Source organism: Phacochoerus africanus, chromosome X (genome assembly GCF_016906955.1).
Source record: "Phacochoerus africanus isolate WHEZ1 chromosome X, ROS_Pafr_v1, whole genome shotgun sequence".
Classification (NCBI taxonomy): Eukaryota; Metazoa; Chordata; class Mammalia; order Artiodactyla; family Suidae; genus Phacochoerus; species Phacochoerus africanus.
The window spans coordinates 96,600,543-96,621,069 of record NC_062560.1 but is presented as its reverse complement, the minus strand read 5'-3'; the positions used below and the strand labels follow the sequence as shown (position 1 = coordinate 96,621,069).

The following is a 20,527-nucleotide window of genomic DNA, read 5'->3' as shown; positions in this document are numbered from 1 at the left end:
CATTCTGTTTTTGCACATTATCATGCTCCATCATAAGTGACTAGACATAGTTCCCAAAGGTTTTTTTAAAAGTATAGTTGATTTACAATGTTTCTTCAATTTCTGTTGTACAGCAAAGTGACCCAGTCACACACAGTTCCCTGCGCTGTATATTGCCCATCCATTCCAAATGTACTGATATGTTTTTAAAAAGGTATTATTTATCCTTTTCAAAGTGTGATTTTAAGTTTCTTAAATGTAAATTTGTCACATCTTGGAGCCATAGACGGCTCTATGATAGCATCTTCCCCATCACACAGTGGAAATCCGTTTGGAGAAAAGGGGTTTCTTCTGTCTTACTCCCTTTAGGCCTGTGTCTTCTGAGTCATTTCCAGCCACACAGGTCTGCGTCCTAATATCCATGGTGAGATTCTTTAGGGCTTTGGAGTTAGAGCCTCTCCATTCCTCAGCAGGCATTTGGGCAGCAGGTGAGGAAGTGAGAGGGATAGGCAGGTCAAGTGTGGGCACGCACAGGCGTTCGTGCACACACACACACTCCCTCTCTCTCCTTCTCTCTCTCTCGCATTCACACACAGCTGACTTGGCAGCCATGAGGTTGGCGGTGCGGGGTTCAGAGCCTGCTAAGCCACTTCAAGTGCCTGCATGTCTGAGACTGACTTTGAAGCCTCCAGCGTGGTTGGAGTTAATTCCCATTAGGTTGGACTCCGCCCCTCTCTCCCAAAGGTAAAGCAAGATTTTCAGGCATCACTGCAAAGAGCAGCTGGGATTCCCATCCTCTTCTGACAAGCTGTGAGGAGAAGTTGTTTCTCAGATCTGAGTCCGAAGAGAGGGAACAAGTCAATCAGCCTTCGTGGTCAGAAGGTAAATTTGCAACTTGGGCCAAATGCAGTTGAAACAGCTGGATAAGTAACTGTTTGCTCTCCCTTTGCTCAGGCCCGCTTCTCCCCTTCCTTTCTTAGGCTTCCCTTCCTTTCATCTCACAGCTCAGAGAAGCTGTTTTCTTCCCAAAGGCAGCCTGGTGCGTTTTTTTTTTTTTTTTTAACTTCCTCAAGTCTGTTGTTTGCACAGAGGCTAAGAGGAATCAGGGCTGGATTCCTATTTCATATTGACATGATGTGAAAACCTAAGGGTTAAATGCTAGCTGGTTTCCCCAGGGGAGTTGGTAATTTGAGGAGAGGAAGTCAGTGTCTCTGGGAGTGGAGGGAGGGATTTTATTCTGACCTGTCTAGAGAAATAAAAGTGGATTAGATTTGCTGATACGCTGGGCTGAGCTCTCAGACTTGCCTAAATTGGGGTTATGGTACTGAAATAGGATGATGGGGTTAAACGGAAATGCAGAGTGAGCTGGGCTGGAAATAAAGCTTGCATTTGCTCAGTAAATATTTGAGTTCCTACTGTGTGCCAAGCATGATGATTTCCAGAAAAACCTGAAGTAGTTTAACTCAAAATCCATTCTTGAAAGGAACACTGGGTCAAATGATTCTGTTTTGTGGTTGGAAACAGAAAGCGGAAAGAAGTCTATGAGCGAGGAGAAATCACTGAGAGACTGGTTAGGAAAGAAAGAGGGGAGAGGAATGATATTCTCTTTCTTTTTTTCCACTTTTTAAAAAAGTTTTATTGAAGTCTAGTTGATTTACAAGGTTTTGATCATTTCTGCTCTACAACAAAGGGATTCAGATATATATGTACACACATCCTTTCTCTTTCAGATTCTTTTCCCACATGGATTATCGCAGAATGTATTTCTTGGGTGACTTCGAGTCTTCTCTATTACTTATGAGAGGATGAACTCTTCTCTCTGGTCAGTGGGAGAATTAACACCTAGCCTGCTATTAGTATACGACAGATGTTTCTTCACTTGAACTTTATGTTCCATCATTTCTGTTTAATAGATGAAAATTCAGAGATTTTTAAGCGATCCTCTCAAGTTCACATTACCTGTAAGGGGCAGACCGCAGGACCCTATCCCAGATCTGGATTCCAAAATTTGAACTCTCGTCCATTAAAACAGTATTTCTCAATCGTTAGTTTCCATCCAGGTCAACTGAGCATGTAAAAAAAAAAAAAAAAATGCAAATCCTCTAACTTCTAATTCAGTGAATCCTAAAATTATGTCATAGTCTGCATTTTTGACAAGCATTGAAGGTGGTTCTGATGCAGAGGGGTTAGGGACCCCATCTTGAGAAATAGTCCTAATATGCCAGGCTGCCTCTTGTGTCTGCCCAAGTGGTTGGAGAAGCATTCAGCCCACTTCTCCCTACACTGGCCGGATTTACTGAATGGAGAATGTTGGCTATGGTGGCATTTTATTTGCTTTGGAGGCCATGGGTAGAGGGACTACTGGGCAACAATAGCAGGGCTGGGGCTATGAACCCAAGGGGATGGGGAAGTGCTTTACCAGTTAGTCTATTGTTGATGGGACCTAACAGTGTGTTGCCAGAGCAGACTGGTGGGAGCAGTTCCTAAGTGGTGGAGGGTGTAAGATAGGACTCCCGGTCACTAAAAATAGTGACACCTGTCCAGAATAAGAACTGGGATGAATATCTCTACTTGAGAGCCCTCTTTCCAAAGAAGAAGACAGATGGGGAGCTCAGTCAGCAGTATTTATTTTACAAGGAAGGGAGAATCTCATGAAATTTAGGAGAATCATTCCAACTCCCACCTTTCAAACCTCAGACTTGAGAGAAAGGGAATAGCACAGGACTTAACACAGATGTTCTTTTTTTCTGGGCTCTCTCTGTCTCTGCATGGTCATCTTGATTAGTTAGAACTGATCTTCTAGGTCGTTGATGACTCAACTGGTCCTCCTTCTCCACTTACTTCCTGGCTTCCTGCCTCCTCATGCCTTACCTGCTCGTGGACATCTTCACCTCAGGATAGAGAGATGTAAAGAAAGAAAGAAAGAAAGAAAGAAACCCAACACAGCTAGGTTTTCTAGTCTTTCTACCCTAGACTGAAAAATAAAAAAAGTATGAAAGGAGGAAGAACACTTAGAAAGATGATAAGTAAGCAAGCTGAGGATTCAAACAGAGCTTGGGCTTATCAGACACAACTTAGAATAGATTTACAAGGAGATCCTGCTGAATAGCATTGAGAACTTTGTCTAGATACTCATGTTGCAGCAGAAGAAAGGGTGGGGGAAAATGTAATTGTAATGTATACATGTAAGGATAACCTGATCCCCTTGCTGTACAGTGGGAAAATAAAAAAAAATCATTAAAGATCTCCCAGAGGGGCGGGGGGGGGGGGGGAGACAAGACTTAAGCTGAAAGTGAGGTCTTCTTAAGCATAGGGTAGAATGGTGGTTGTCAGGGCTGGAAGAGGGGGAAATGAGGAGTTGTTTCTCAGTAGATAGAAAGTCTCAGTTTTGCCAGATAAATTCTAGAGCTCTTCTGTATACCTATGTGCCTACGGTTAACAATATGGTGTTGGACACTTTAACATACATTACCAAGATAGAGCTCATGTTAAGTGTTTTTAAAACACACAGAAACCCACGAATCAATATGAGGAACTTTTTGAAGGTTATGAATATGTCTAGTACCTTAACTGTGATGATGGTATAACAGATGCAGGCATATGTTCAAACTCATTGAGATGTATACATTAAATATGTGTGAGTTTTCATATATCAATGATAACTCAATAAAGCTTACAGAAATTGAGTTCTTTTTTTTTTTTTTTTTTGCTTTTTAGAGCCACACTCGCAGCATATGGAGGTTCCCAGGCTAGGGGTAGAATCGAGAATCGAAACAGTAGCTGCTGGCCTACACCACAGCCACAGCAATGCCAGATCTGAGCTGCATCTGCAACCTATACCACAGCTCACGGCAACACTGCATCCTTAACCCACTGAGCAAGGCCAGTGATCGAACCTGCATCCTCATAGGTGCTAGTCAGATTCATTTCTGCTGCGCCACAAGGGGAATTCCATGAAAGAGAGGTCTTCTTTAAGTCACCAAGATACAAATGGGAGACAAAGCCCTGGGGGTAGCTAAATCATGAGATGATTTCGAGCAGAGGAGAGCCTGTAGCAATTCCCATTGTAGAGATACATAGAGGAAGAGAAACTTCTGGGGGACTCAGGTGGCAGAAAAGAAGGAGAGAAATGCTGGGAAAGTGGTTGTAGATTTTCAGGCTGTGTCTGAAGCAGAAAGATTGAGAATGGTCAGGCTTTGTATATACCCATCTTGACATAGGGAAGACATTTCTCTGGACTCTACCCGCTGGAACCACATGTCTGTGCATAGTGCTTATTTTCTAATGATGTCTCAACAGCAAGTATAATGTATTTATCACAGGGTTGGCAGGTAGTCTGTGCACACTGCCCTGGAGTGTGAGGAGAAAGGCCTGTTCATATTCCTTTGCCAACAAACCACTCCTCAAAAACCTGTCCCAAACCAGGAGTGTTGTAGTCCCACTTTCCTCAGCAGCTCCAAGTCAGAATCTCCATTTCTGGCCGCTTCCCATTCTGGTCATTAACTCACTGGTTTCTTTGCTTGGCCCCTGTTAGCCTTGGGAAGGCAGCATTGTCCTGAACTCAGAAGTGGTGTGACAAGCTCAAGTGGGGACAAAAGGATTTGAGCCTTTTTTTCTTTCTGTGGGGACTGGGGAGGAGGTATGGTATTGGAAGAATTTGGTTTGTTTTTCTCCCCCAAAACATAAAAGAGCAATGTTTGCAGTTTCAGTAAGTGAAACTAAGGGCCCATAGAGGAGTATGTGCACATGGGAGTGAAAAGGTGAGAACAAATGATTATAGGATTGGCAATGAGACACCACAGGCAGAGGCAGAGTGCTCATTTGGGGAGAGAAATTCTAAATGTAAGGTCCCAGCAATCTGTGTTCATCTGAGTTGATGAAGAGTTCTCCTCTGGAGGACAGTGGCCAAGCTGTTCTCGTTTCCTCTGAGAGAATTGGAGAATTGGTCTTAAGTTGCAGCAGAAAAAGGTTTAAAAGGAGTCATAACACACAAGGTATTGACAGGGAGAGCTGTCAAGCTACTGGGAAAAATTGTAGGGGCCACTCCTCTAGTTATTTATTTACTTATTTAATTGAAGTATAGTTGATTTACAATGTTATGTTGATTTCTGCTGCATAGCAAAGTGATTCAGTTATACATATCTATACTTTCTTTTTAAAATATTCTTCTCCATTACAGTTTCTCATAGGATATTGAATTCTCGAGAGTTCTTTGGTTTTTTTTTTTTTAATTTTTATTTTTTGGTCTTTTTCTCTTTTTTAGGGCTGCACCCATGGCATATGGAGGTTCCCAGGCTAGGGGTCGAATCAGAGCTATAGCTGCCAGCCTACACTACAGCCAGGGCAACGCAGGATCTGAGCTGCGTCTGCAGCCTATGCCACAGCTCAGGGCAACACTGGATCATTAACCCACTGAGCAAGGCCAGGGATTGAACCCTCAACCTCATGGTTCCTAGTTGGATTCATTTCCACTGCGCCATGATGGGAACTCCTCGAGAGTTCTTTAAAAGCAGTATAGATAACTGTTAGACATGTAAGGCTTATGTGGGTTTCCTGCATCTTATAAGCTGAAATGATGTCTACCCGTGCAACTGTGTTAGAATGACAATTGTATTTTTACCACTAGTCTTTAGTAAAAATAGGAAATTTAGAACAGACCTCATGCCTCCACCCTGGTCGTTACAGCTTTCTAGCCACACTTAGTGCAACTCATACAACCACTCTTGGAAATAGGCTTGTGACCCATTTAAGAGCTAGAGCAACTAAGGGATGAGGGGTCATGGGACAGCTGAAGAGAGAGGGTCAGTAGGAATCCTATTAATGCCTGGTTCCTGGACCACTTAGCAGGAGCACCAGGCTGAGTACTTGGTTTCTTAAATCTAGCGTGGCTGTGTGGCTAGACATTCCAGGACAGGGAAATAAAGCTGTTGCTCCATAAAATATAAAAGAGGGATAGAGATAGAATGAGGTATAGCATTATGTGCTACTTCTTTTTTTTTGGCCACTCGAATGGCATGTGGAAGTTCCTGAGCCAGGGACTGAACCCTCACCACAGCAGTGACAATGCTGGGTCCTTAACCCACCCGGGGAACTCCTGTGTGCAACTTTTATTTATGTGAATGTAAAGAGAATTGGCTAGCTCCTGGGAATGAACTTGGATTGCTTTGGAGGGCTGTCAGGAAGGGAGGTTAATCCACTGCAGGTGATGTAGTAGCTATAAAAGCATTTTCTTGAATGCACTTCCCTGTGTAGTACATGTGAACATGTAGCGATGTGCATGTAGACTCCACATGGCCCATTGCCTCCCTATCCAGCCACAGGAGAAGCTGGGCTGGAGCTTATGTTGTGCACAGAAAATATTGAGCAAGCAAGATCTCCTTCTTGACTGCATGATGTCAAGCCTATGATTCAGAAAGGTTTACATTCAAAATATAAAAATGGCATCTCTCCATTATTTAATTTCATGATCACTTTTTTTTTGGTCTTTTTTGGGGGCGGGTGTGTGCATCTGAGGCATATGGGAGTTCCCAGGCTAGGGGCTGAATCAGAGCTGCAGCTGCCAGCCTACACCACAGCCACAGCAATGATGGATCCAGCCATGTCTGTGACCTACAACCACAGATTATGGCTATGCTGGATCCTTAACCCACTGAGCAGGACCAGGGATCGAACTCATGTCCTCACGCCTACTAGTCAGATTTGTTACCATTGAGCCACAATGGAAACTGCAAATTTCGTAATCACTTTTCACTTTATATTTTTTGAGTCCTGGAGAGAGAACATTAGAAAATTACCTGTGGCGCTGATTCTCAACCTGCTGCCCATGGACGGTGCTGACTCACCACACTTCTAGCCCTAAATAGAGTGTCTAACTCAGCCAAGTTTGAGACTTTCCTAGTTTTATTCCTGACAGTCCTGCATCCCTCAGTCCCAAATGAACCAGGATGGTTGGACATCCTAGTCCTAAATGAAATAAGGACAATGGGTTTTTCCTGAAGTTGAAAGTATTTAATTTAAATTCTGAAAGCTGGAATTCCCTTTGTTGCTCAGTGGAAATGAATCTGACTAGCATCCATGAGAATGCGGGTTCGATCCCTGGCTGCGCTAAGTAGGTTAAGAATTTGGCATTGTTGTAAGCTGTGGTGTAGGTAGTAGACGCAGCTTGGATTTGGTGTTGCTGTGGCTCTGGCGGCTACAGCTCCAATTGCCCCTAGCCTGGGAACCTCCATATGCTGCAGGGTGTGGCCCTAAAAAGATAAAAGACAAAAAAAAAAAAATTCTGAAGGCCAATGGGTTTTTGTAAAGCTAAAAATATTTTACTTTCAACTGAACTTTATGATTATGCCTTCTTACATCTTGGCTTCAAAATGCCATTTTTTAAAAATAAAATTATGTTAACAGTAATTTGTAGTCTCGTAGGGTTTTTTTTTAAACAGCTTGATTTGTCACAGATGATGATAACCTTATATCACAATTCTCCTCTTATTTTAGTATCATCTGGGTACCACTCACTGATAGAGTCCATTTCTCTGCTTAAGTTCTCTTCCTTTCTACTGGCTGTCATACAGGGACTTTGGATCTCAAGGTGATGACATTCATGGGGGGAGGGGGAAGATGAGGTTAGTTCTGACTACAAATGTGAGACAGCTAGTACCCTTTTCTTTCTAGATAAATGCTGCTTAGAGAACATGGCCTTCCTCCTTCCTGCCCTGTCCTTCCCCTCTAAATCTTTTGCCATCCTTAAATAGTTTTTGAAATCCTGGATGGGAAACCATGGAGGTTTTTCATTGGAATACTTTTGGGGTGATGAGGAAGAATATGGGGGAAGGTTGGAGGTGGAGGAAAAGTGAGATATGATGGCTCTGCCATTGAATCATGGTGTAACCTTGGGCAAGTCACTCAACTTTCTGACCCTCTACTCGCTCATTTGTAAATTGGGGGCCCTATCTTTCCTACCAGCTTAATATGATTGTTGGGCAGAGCACACGAAATAACAGACTTGGGAGGGAATATAATGGTGCAGCCAGCAGCTGTTTATCAGCTTGTGTCCTCTCATCCTTTGGCCTGGGTTTCTTCACCAGGAAGTGAGTTCGTAAAACAGGGCTGCTTGCACGTTCCATAATCTTACGTGCTCTAATAGAGCAAGCAGAGGCATTACCTCATTGTGGCCAAGCGTACCTGCTTTTGAACAGGAATTACTCAAAACTTGTTCTACTTCTCCTGTTGGCTTTCAATCCCTCATCACATCTTTCTTTCATTCCCCCCGCTCTCAGGCACGAAGCCTCATTCCCTGGGGCCCGGCTTAGGGCACTTTCTTCCCAAGCCCTAACATTCCAAAGTAAGCACCTGCAATTTATGGTCTCTGCTCCCTTCCTGCACAAAACATATAGCACACAATACATATGTTTCAGGAGGGGAATTGCGGTGGAGGGGAAAAAAAGCATTATACTAAGAATCAAATAACTGGGCTCTGGTCCGGCCAGTGTAGTTCACTAGTTTTTACTCTTGGGTGAATCATTTCCTCTCCATATTCCCATCAGTAAAGTGATAGGGGAGGGGGAGTTAACACTGTGTAGTACAAAAATATTGGCCTAGGAATCTGCAGGTTGGATTTCTTATTCCAGCGTGGCTCCTTGCTAACTGGACTTGGGGAAAATCATTTCTCCCTTTACAGGGCTGTACTCCCCCATGTGTAAAACAAGAAGATTAAATTAGGTGATTCATTAAGGTCCCTGGAAATCGGATGCTTCTATAAAATGGGTTTCATTACACAAACATGAATTGTGGTGCCTACTCTGTGCCAAGCATTGTTTGAGGATGGTTGTGACAGAGCTCCTGGCTGGGCAAGGTCCCTGAGACCCTGAGTACAATTTTTGCTTTCTCCTGACAGTGTCCCAAACTGACAATGTGGTGACCCCAAATGGCCTGTTTGAGCACTTCCACTGCCTTGCCTTCCCAACCCCTGAACCCCTCTCCCACCACCTGTAACTTTAAGCCATGGTGATGAATCATGGAGAAGTTTCTGAAACAAACTCCACCAGCTGCTTGCTGGAGAAGTTCACAGTGCTGTCAGCAAGCTGCAGTGTGGTCTCTGGCTGCCCTAATTGAGAAACAGGCCAGAAAGCCATGGCAGATTAATGGAGTTGGGAGGGAAGTGGTTGGTTTTTGACAGAGGGGTCTGTGAAAGCCATTTGTGAGATGGGCCCAGGAGATTAGATCTAAAAAGACTTGCAGTGTCTTGAATCTGAGATGACTTGTTCTAAAAGGCACCTTGAGAGGCCCTTTTAGCTATAGATATCTGTTCCTGCTTCCAGGAAGGGGGTACCCAATCCATTTCAGAGGGATGAGAAGCTTTCTTGACTATATTCAGCAAAGGACCACGCAGCTTTTCTCAGTAGACAGCCTAGTATTAAACCTCACTGGTTGGAAAGGTGCTCCCCATTTTGATTTTGGGGAAAAAGTAAACAGTGCTCACTCAGTGATAAGCATAGTGTATGAGACTAGAGGCCTCTTGTATTGTATTATGTTGTGTTGTGTTGTTTTGTATTGTATTGTGTTGTATTGTATTTGTCTTCCTAGGGCCGCACCCATGGCATATGGACGTTCCCAGGCCAGGGGTCGAATTGGAGCTGCAGCTGCCAGCCTCAGCCATAGCCCCAACAACACCAGATCTGAGCCTCATCTGCGACCTACACCACAGCTCTTGGCAATGCCAGGTCCTTAACCCCCTGAGCAAGGCCAGGGATCGAACCCACATCCTCATAGATACTACTTGGGTTCATTATCACTGATCCAGAGGCCTCTTATTTTATTTGCTCGTTACAACCTAGCTCATGTAGTACTGTGAATGCCCACATTAATGCTCTCTTGGACATCCTACCAAGGTCAAGGGGGCACATCCTATAATTCCGTGGTGAGCTCCATTTTCCTCTTCTCCCTTGTAGTAGTGGCAGGCCCTGTGAGTTGTCTTCCGTCACTCTCTGAAAACAACGTGGTTCCTGGCCCTCTTGAGGTATTGCTTCTTTCCAGGACTTCAGGTCCTCAAGGCCATTCCACCAGAAGTTGGGAGGCTCTCCGGACCATCTTGGTTTTGTTCAGGCTTCCCTCCTGCTAGTTGTTCCAGGCTGGATGTCAAGAACTAAAAGATGTTTGATTGGGCTGTCTTTGCATGGGCAGAACAGGCACTATTTCGGTTCTGTGGTTCTTCCATTGCAGCCTAAAGACCATAGACCTCTGAATCAGGCAGAAGGAAGGGAAGACGGGAAAAGTTCAACAAAGCAGAATCCCATTGGGACCCAAGTGGTCCTTGAGACAATGATCTTGTTCAGAAGCAAGGGCCAAGCAGCATATGACTGAGCCCCAGGACCGGCCAGCCAGATGAAAAATAGGCCAGTGAAGCCTACATGATAACTTTCTGCGTCTGGTGCTGTGACCCAACTCATCTCCCCATCCCTGCAGAGAAACCTGGGACCATGAGGAGCAGCCTGACTCTGCTGGGGACCCTTTGGGCCTTCCTGTCCCTTGTTACTGCTGTGGCCAGTTCTACCAGTTACTTCCTGCCTTACTGGCTCTTTGGATCCCAGCTGGGGAAGCCGGTGTCATTCAGCACATTCCGGAGGTGCAACTACCCTGTGAGGGGAGAGGGGCAGAGTCTGATCATGGTGGAAGAGTGTGGGCGCTATGCCAGCTTCAGTGCCATCCCAAGCCTGGCCTGGCAGATGTGCACGGTGGTGACAGGAGCCGGATGTGCCCTGCTGCTCCTCGTGGCACTGGCTGCTGTCCTGGGCTGCTGCATGGAGGAGCTCATCTCCAGAATGATGGGACGTTGCATGGGAGCTGCACAGTTCGTGGGAGGTAAGACTGTGTTGCTGGGATTGGGGGCAGGGGTAGTGAGCTTTGAGGGGGCAGGGGAGCTTTGGGGGGGCAGGGGTAGTGAGACTGTTGCCTTATGGGGACATCCACTCTCAGTTTCTCCCCTTTGTCCAACTCTAAGGCTATGAATGGGGACTCCTTTGAAATAAACAGTCTAGGACTTCCCAAAGTGCAATTTACATAAGGTTTCATTCACAACAGGATTGTCTAGTAGGTGGAGCTGAGATCTGCTTTTTAGCCTTCATTCTCATCACCTTCTTCTGCCCGCAGGCTGCCCATTTAAGAGTATTAGGTCTGCTTTCCAGGGGTGGCAACCTACACTCTAGTATTACTGCTCCAAAACAAATTTCATCTCTAAAAGCCCTGATCTCTGGTAGTTATCTCAGAGGATAGTGATCTGATAAATGCATGCACAGGTGCTAATTACTAACAAGAGTTTAATGTACAGTCCTCACCAACACCCCCCCCCCAAAAAAAAGAAAAAAATGTCTCAAATAGTGAAGTGCTAGGTGACTGTAGGTGACTGCTCATTTGGCCTACATCTAAGGCTAGCCCTGTCTGGTAGCAATTAACAGTGTATCCAGGTTTCTTGTGGCCCTGACACCCTATTTATCTTTTTCCTCATTCCGGCTCCCTCTAAATTTAGTGCAGGAGACCTGGAATGCTAGTAGTGTGTGGATAGGCTAGGAAAGAGCAAAATGCGAAAATGGCAAACTGTAGGAAGGCAATGGGAGCAGTTTAATTTGAACTGAGAAGAAAAAGCCAGTTTCGACTGAAAGACAAATACATATGTAAATGTGTGAGCTAGTTTTTTACACCTCGATGGGGCATTGGAAAAAAGTGCTGGTAGAACCTATTGCTGGTTTGTTGTTGTTGCCCACAAAGTTTTAGAATGATTCCTCATTATGACTTTCATCTCCATTAGCAGCACAGTGTGAGTGACTAGAGCCAGGAAACTTAGATCCCACTTCTGGCTCTTTCACTAAGTTGCCCTGTGGCTGTAAGCAAGTGACAGTGACCTCTCTGTGTTCACTTCCCTTCTTTCCTTGAATTTGTTCACTGGTAAGACAGCCCAGATCATAATTTTCTTTCTTCTCTCCCATGATTGCATTCAGGTGACCTTGAGGGTGAAATGGTAGTGATGGGCTAAGACAGTGCTTCTCAACAGGGAATGATTTTGCTTGCACCTCCCCCCACCCCAGGGACATTTGGCAATTTGGGACATTTTTGGCTATCACAAGTTGGGGAAGGTGCTATTGACATCCAGTGGGTAAAGGCAAGGGCTGTTGCTAAATATCTCACAATGCATAAGAACAAGACAGCTGCCCACTCCCCAAGACATATAAGTATCTGGCGGCAAGTATCAGTAATGCCAAGGTTGAAAAACCCCAAGCTAAGCTATCATGGTTTCCTGGCCTTTTTATAAAAAGCACCAGATTCTCTTTGTTGTACCAGTTAAGCTGATATTTTCTGTATCCCTCTTTCCTCAGACTCATTTTTTAATTGTAAAAAAATTAAATTTGAATATTCTAGCCTCCTTTATTTGCCCTCTTTAACTATTAACTATTTTCTGTCCACATTGGAAAGTCATTGGATTAATTGCTTTCTTCCCTTTGAAAAACATGGGACAGAACCAGTTAACTAAGGCTGGTCTAAGCCAATCAATTTATCTCCCTTTGGGGACTCCAGAGATATCACAAATAAACAAACTATAAGCAGACTGACTTTTCACTTGCATTCTTGAGCATGTCATGGCTAGCTCAACACTTCTTTTTTTTTAAATATTTTTTATTACTCAATGAATTTATTACACTTATAGTTGTACAATGATCATCACAATCCAGTTTTATAGGATTTCCATCCCACAACCCCAGCACATACCCCCACCCCCCGAACTGTCTCCTTTGGAAACCATAAATTTTTCAAAGTCTGTGTAGCTCGGCACGTCTATGGGCACATTATGTCAGGAAGTGACACTTGGTTGGAGGGAGAAAATGGTCTTCCTTGAAACTCATATTTATAGCCCCAGGGCCCAGCTCAGTGCCTGGCACAAAGCAGTTATTCAGTTACAGAGTAAAGAAGGAACGTATGGATGGCTAAGGCAACAGCTAGTGTATTTTAGGATAAGTTGGTCATGTGAAAGCTGGGTTCAGTCACATCCTTTTCTTTTTTCCCAGGCCTCCATTCAAAGGTCTTAGCACCCTGAGTTTTCTTCCCTTCTGACTTGAGAGTGGTAACTTCGTCTCACTTGCTTTTCTTTTTTTTTTGTTTTATTGAAGTATACTTAATTTAAAAGGCTGTGATAATTTCTGTTGTACAGCAAAGTGACCCTCTCATACATATACACATATCCATTGCTTTTCAAGAGTTTCCAGCAGAGAGTGAGAAGGGGCTAACTAGTAGGATTTAGAAGGCACATAGCTACAGCCTCCATCAGACTTGAAGCACTGACAGTAGCTCCTACTCCCACCTTGCACCCTTTGACTGAGATTTGTATAAAGCCATTATGATTCTCCATATCATACATTTTAGTTGATGTCGCCTTCTAGGTCCAGAAACTCAAAGGAAATTTTTTGGGGAAGAAGAGGGTAGATGATGGAGATTTAGACACTCAAAGACTGAATGTGGAAGAATTTTGGTTGAGTGTAGGTGTCATAAGGCAGTAGAAGCATCAGTATCATTTTCATCTCACATGATTCTGCCATTCTATGTTTCCCACTGACTCTTGCTCATAGGAAAATAGTCACAGTGTTTACTTATATGAGGGTCTTTAAAGTTCAAGGATAGGAGTTCCCACTGTGGTGCAGCAGATTAAGGATCCAGCATTATCCCTGCAGCAGCCACTCCTGAGACTTGGGTTTGATCCTGGCCTATCACAGTGGATAAAGGATCTGGTGTTGTCACAGCCATGGCATAAGTCAAAGCTGTGGTTCGGATTTGATCCCTGGCCTCAGGAACTTCCATATGCCATGGATGTGGCCAAAAAAAAAAAAAAAAAAAGAGTTCAAGAATAAAATGCCATTTGACGGTAGTCAGAGAAAGTTTCAAGACCCAAGATGTGCTACAAGGTTTATCTCTGGGCAAGGAAATGATTTTGGACAGGCCACTAAGTTTCCGAAGCCTCCCATCCATAATACCAGCCAACTAAGAGTCATTCCCACCTCCTTTTTTGAAACTGGTGCCTGTCAAGTTTACATCAGATGTGAAGGAATGGTGAAGACTGCTTGAGTGTATATTTTGTAGAAGCCCCTGGGCACACAACAATTGTCCAAGGTTCTTCAGAGATCTTGGGATCTGACCCCTCAAAGACGGGCTCTGCTAGTGGCAGGAAGCCAAGCCTGAACAGCATTTTGAGCTCCATGGATAAAAAAAAAAAAAAAAAAAAAAACAAGAGAATGAGCCATGGGGGTGAAGTTTAAGCTTGTTGTTCAGTTGAGAGAAATTGATTTTGTTGCTCCAGGCTTGGCTGCTTCTCTGCAGCTGCTGCATTAACCAAAATACATCGGGGGTGGGGAGTGGGGAGCCAATTTGTTTCAGGTCTGGTTTCTCTCTGCCAGACCCCAAACCACTGAAGAGATGGAGTATCCATTAAGAACTACTCCCTCCCCGTGCCTGATTTTTGTTCCCTAGTTTGGCAGCTGCCCACAGACATGAGCGGTGGGAAGTGGGAGAGACAGGAAGAAATAAAGAGCTGCTGGCCTGAGTCATACTCAGCAAGGTGACCTGATGGGGCCCCTGGGTCCCATTTGCTCCACCTGCAGCTGATCCAGCTGGACAAGTGTAGAGTCCAGAGAGCCTTCCACTGGGACCTTCATGCCCTGCTCCAACCGGTGAAGGAAACATCTGGCCAGGAGATTATTTCGACCCCGGGGATGCTGAGGTTTCCAACCAGCTGGCCCCGGGTCCCTGAGAGCAAGGTCATTATTTACATTCCCCTGTGCATACATATGCAAGATGCTTTTGAATTATCCTCTACCTTCAGTGAGAGCTAACCCAAGAAGAAATAGGTGAGAAGTAAATGTAAGGAACTCTTGGCAAGGAAAACTGTAAGATCTTGGATCAGGTTACTCGGGGGAGGCCAAGAATCTTTCTAGAGCAGAGAATGTAGCAGAATCAACTAAGGTGCTTTAAAAATGTGGACTCCCCAACTCTCCAGTCCTCTCTTCCATACTGATACACACAGCAACAGGTGGAAGGCTGCATGTTTTGAAAAATTTCCCCAGTGACTCTGATGTATGTGCTGTGTTCCCTTTCCCCAACCCAAGTGAGAACACCACCCTGGATGGATTTTTTTTTTTTTTTTTTTAGGGCCACACCTATGGCATATGGATGTTCCCAGGCTAGGAGTTAAAATGGAGCTGCAGCTGCTGTCCTCTGCCACAACAATACCAGATCTGAGGCCCATCTGTGAACATCACTGCAGCTCGCAGCAACGCTGGATTCCTAAGCTACTGAGCAGGGATCGAGCCTGCATCCTCACGGATACTAATCAGGTTCTTAACCTGCTGAGCCACAATGGGAACTTTCTTTTTTAAAAAAAGTTTTATTGGGAGTTCCCGTCGTGGCGCAGTGGTTAATGAATCCGACTAGGAACCATGAGGTTGCGGGTTCGGTCCCTGCCCTTACTCAGTGGGTTAACGATCCGGCGTTGCCGTGAGCTGTGATGTAGGTTGCAGACGCGGCTCGGATCCTGCGTTGCTGTGGCTCTGGCGTAGGCCGGCGGCTACAGCTCTGATTGGACCCCTAGCCTGGGAACCTCCATATGCCACACGGGAGTGGCCCTAGAAACAGCAAAAAGACAAAAAAAAAAGTTTTATTGACGTATAAAAATTTACAATTTTGTGATAATTTCTACTAGCAAAGTGATGGTTATATACATCCATTCTTTTTCAGATTTTTTTTCCCATATAGATTATCACAGAATATTGGGTAGAGTTCTCTGTACTATACAGCAGGTCCCCATGGGCCAGTCATTCAATATGCCACAGTATGCATATGCCAATCCCAAATCCCCAGTCCACCCCTCCTCCTCCCTTAGTTAAGGAGATAGAATTCAATATACCCAGACAGGCACTAATGTTTTCCTCCGTGTAAGGTCCTGATGCTATATGCTTCAAGCTGAACGAATTTTGCCACTGGAGACAGATCATGAGAACTTGATTCAAGGAAAAGGTGCTGTTTTCTAAGAACCATTCTCTTCTCTGGAAACCATGCATTGCCTGGAAAGTTTTCCAGAGTTTCAGCAGGCACCATTTAATTTTTCCCTAACATGCTGAACAAGGATTATAAAAGTAGCTTTCTGTCTGGGAAATGGTACTTAAAGAAGTTTACCTACTAGCAAAGACTCATGTAGCAAATTTATTTATTTTTTGTTTTTAAATTATTTTTAATATGATGATTTTTATTTTTTTCCATTATAGCTGGTTTACAGTGTTCTGTCAATTTTCTACTATACAGCATGGTGACCCAGTTACACATACATGCATACATTCTTTTTTCTCACATTATCGTGCTCTATTGTAAGTGACTAGACATAGTCCCCAGTGCTACACAGCAGGATCTCATTGCTAATCCATTCCAAAGGCAATAGTCTGCATCTATTAACCCCGAGCACTCATCTATCCCACTCCCTCCCCTCCCCCTTGGCAACGACGAGTCTATTCTCCAAGTACATGACTTTCTTTTCTGAGGAAAGGTTCATTTGTGCCATACATTAGATTCCAGATATAAGTGATATCATATGGTATTTGTCGTTCTCTTTCTGACTTTCATGTAGCAATTTAGAGCAGAGAATAAGGTCCAGGGCTTCTGACCCTGGGCTTTATACACTGGTGTTACTGATTTTTTTTCCCCTTTGGAGAAGAGATACTATCACAATGGTTTTTTTTCAGAGTGGTTCATGAAGCACTTGTATGAGAATTTCCTGGGGTACTTGTTAAATGCAGATTCCTTAGTGCTGTGCTAAGCCTACTTAATCAGAATTGATGCTTGGCACTCTGCATTTTAATACAGCCTCTCAGGCTGATTTATTGTCAAAAGTATAGTATGAAATATTTCAGATACATGCATACACAGCTTAAGAAATAGAATATTGCCAGTGTGGTTGAGTCTCCTTCATATCCTTGTCGCCACAGCAGAAGTAACTATTCTCTTGGATTTGTTATTTATCATTGCCCAGCAGGATTCCAGTACACACTAACATTTGAGAACCTCTGCTCAGTTTTCTTCATAATTTTTTTCTGGAATTTCTTTTTCCTCCATCTCTGCCTGTAAATATCTGTCTCTGAAAGGCCAGGTCAAATGTATCCTCTCTGGGAAGCCTCCCCTGATCTGCTTTAAACATTTCTAGCAGAAGTGAACTGTCTTATAACTTTGAGAGAGAATATGCAGTCAAATGAATGAGAGAGTTGAGTGAGGGAGTTCCCTGGGAAAGGAAAGCTGGGATATAGCTGGAAGACAGACATAAATTTTCCACTATGTTTGAGTTGAAGTTGCTACAAAAGCAATAAATTGAGCAAATTAATAGCAAATTAACCCACATGAGACTTCTGCTCAGGGTAGTCAATTCAAACCACCAAACAGCCATATTTGGACAAATATTTGGGAATGGGGTGTGAAGTGCATCAAAAGGGCTGCCCGCTCAACAGTTGTACTTGTGAATGGGAGGAGTGGTGGGTAAAGGGAGTTGATAACACCCAGGTGAGGAGGTTTTCCCTGCCCAGAGACAAAGATTAGGCATCTAGCTAATTGAGAATGTGTGGTTGGGAGAGGGGGCTACATAGCTGTCGGGATATGGGGAAGTAGTAATTTTGAAAGCAGGGGAAGATTGAGGGCAGCTGGGGTGTAGCTGCTGGGAGTGTTGTGAGGTCTGTCTGAGATTGTGCGCCCGAAGGTTTGTGTTGGTGTTGAGTTGCCACAGCGGCTGAAGCTGAGTAAAGTGTCAAATTACAGGCCTCTGCTTGGTCAGGGCAGCGGATGAAAACTATAGCAACCATGTTTGGGGAGCACATTTGGTACTTTTTGTGATAGGGGATTCTTGTGGAAGGAGCAGTTGAAAAAGGGAAGCAAGATGGCAACTCACTGGTTACCTGCACATGTGCAGTGGGGGAGTAAGGATGGTAAGACACTGTAAAGAGCCTTCCCTTTCTAGAAGCAAGTGAGAATAGGAACGTACCCAGTTGAGCATATGCAGTTGGGACAGACTTCTCTAAGGGGCATATGTGGCTGGAGGAGTACTAAAACCTGTAGTTAGGAATGACACGTAGCGAAGTAGGGGCCAGGGCTATAGCTCACACATGACAAGGCTGGCATTTAAACTAGTTTCCTCTGCCGCTAGAGCTCCTGCTTTTACTATTTTTAGTGATTTTTTTCTTATGTCTATATAGCAGGACCAGATGCATCAGCATCACTAGAGTGTTTTTTAAATGCATATTCCTGGGATACAGTTACTGAATCAAATACCTATGGGTGAAGCTCAATAATCTACATTTTTAATAAGCCTGCAGTCTTCCAGGAGGTGGCAGGGCCTGTCACTGGAAAATGACTTCTATGTTCCTATTTCAAGCACATTTTCACATACCCAAATTGATTGAAACTGTTGGGGACAAATATAATTGAGGATAAATTACTCAGTGACTTCATTAAAAAAAAAATGTCTCCCAGGATGTCTTTCCCCATCTGTGAGCAAATGTAATTGAATCCTCTGTCAGTTACAAGTCCAATGTCTCCGTGAAGTATGTTCACAACGTGCTGTGTTCACTGGTCTAAAAGGCAGGAGGTAGGATGGGGGATGGGAAGGGTGTTAGGGCAGGTTGGGCAGAGCGTGGAGCCATGGGCGCTGGGGCAGAAAGCATACCTGGCAGGGATTCCTGGTCTCTGGCCTGGTGCCTGTGAAAAATTGCAAGATAACAACTCCAACCAGGCAGCTTTTAAATCAAGACCGCAATCCCACTCTTGGGCATCTATCCGGACAAAACTCTACTTAAAAGAGACACGTGCACCCGCATGTTCATTGCAGCACTATTCACAATAGCCAAGACATGGAAACAACCCAAATGTCCATCGACAGAGGATTGGATTCGGAAGAGGTGGTATAGATACACAATGGAATACTACTCAGCCATAAAAAAGAATGACATAATGCCATTTGCAGCAACATGGATGGAGCTAGAGAATCTCATCCTGAGTGAAATGAGCCAGAAAGACAAAGACAAATACCATATGATATCACTCATAACTGGAATCTAATATCCAGCGCAAATGAACATCTCCTTAGAAAAGAAAATCATGGACTTGGAGAAGAGACTTGTGGCTGCCTGATGAGAGGGGGAGGGAGTGGGAGGGATCGGGAGCTTGGGCTTATCAGACACAACTTAGAATAGATTTACAAGGAGATCCTGCTGAATAGCATTGAGAACTTTGTCTAGATACTCATGTTGCAACAGAAGAAAGGCTGGGGGAAAAATGTAATCGTAATGTATACATGTAAGGATAACCTGACCCCCTTGCTGTACCGTGGGAAAATAAAAAAAAAATTAAAAAAAAATAAATCAAGACCTTTTCAGCTTTTGACTTTCCATCTGTTTATTATGAGGATGAAAAGGTGAGGGAGAAATTAGCATGGAGACTATAAGTGGAAAGTGAGAGAGGAGCCAGAGGGAGAGGTTGCTATTTACTACTACTACCAAAGCTTTGTTGAGCACTTTCTATGTGCCGGGCACTTTATGAGTGTTACTTCTTGAAACAGCCCTGTAAGATACTATTATTCCCATTTTAAAGATGAGGTAACTGAGGCACACGAAGATTACTTGCCTAAAGTCACACAGTCTCTAGGTAGCAGAGCTGGAATTTGAACTTAAGTGTTGACTGACTACACAACCTAGTCCCTCTCTCTCTCTCTGTCTCTCTTTGTCTTTCCCCAGCTTCACTGAAATATAGTTGACATATGACATTGTGTAAGTGAAAGGTGTACAACATGATGATTTGATACACATGTATACTGTGAAGTGATTATCACAATCAGGTTAGATAACACATTCTTTTTTTTTTTGTCTTTTGTCTTTTTTGTTGTTGTTGTTGTTGTTATTGTTGCTATTTCTTGGGCCACTCCCGCGGCATATGGAGGTTCCCAGGCTAGGGGTTGAATCGGAGCTGTAGCCACCGGCCTACGCCAGAGCCACAGCAACGTGGGATCCGAGCCGCGTCTGCAACCTACACCACAGCTCACGGCAACGCCAGATCGTTAACCCACTGAGCAAGGGCAGGGACCGAACCCGCAACCTCATGGTTCCTAGTCGGATTCGTTAACCACTGTGCCACGACGGGAACTCCAGATAACACATTCTTCATGTCACATAATTATTTTGTGGTGGGAACATTTAAAATCTACTCTCTTAGCAACATGCAAGTAGATAATACACTGTTCTCTTAAGCCATCATGTTGTGCTGTCTATCCAGCTCTAATACCAATAACATTCCTAGTGCCTGCTAGAGATATTGTTATCAAGAGGTGGTCATTTCTGGACACCTGTCTCTAGAAGGACAGAACTTCTAAGGAACTCTCTAATTAATGAGAAAAAGCATTGCCAGCAATTAGCTATGTGATATTGGATAAATTGCTTTCCCTCTCTGGGTTTCAACACCCACAATCTGTAATGGGGAGGGATTGGAATAGGTA

At 44.0% G+C, this 20,527-nt stretch overlaps 1 protein-coding gene across 3 annotated transcripts in view; it reads left to right on the top strand.

The window, feature by feature from the left end:
* Nucleotides 1–634: 634 nt before the first annotated feature.
* Nucleotides 635–20,527, top strand: part of LHFPL1 (LHFPL tetraspan subfamily member 1) — a 62,571-nt gene continuing 42,678 nt past the window's right edge. For 2 of the 3 annotated variants that reach the window (XM_047764832.1, XM_047764829.1), the window contains exons 1-2: nt 635–861; nt 10,195–10,833. In XM_047764832.1, coding sequence (XP_047620788.1) covers nt 10,383–10,833 — 451 coding nt within the window. In that variant the 5' untranslated portion in view covers nt 635–861; nt 10,195–10,382. The remainder of the gene's footprint in view (nt 862–10,194; nt 10,834–20,527) is intronic. The other variant, XM_047764830.1, reaches the window with a different exon arrangement.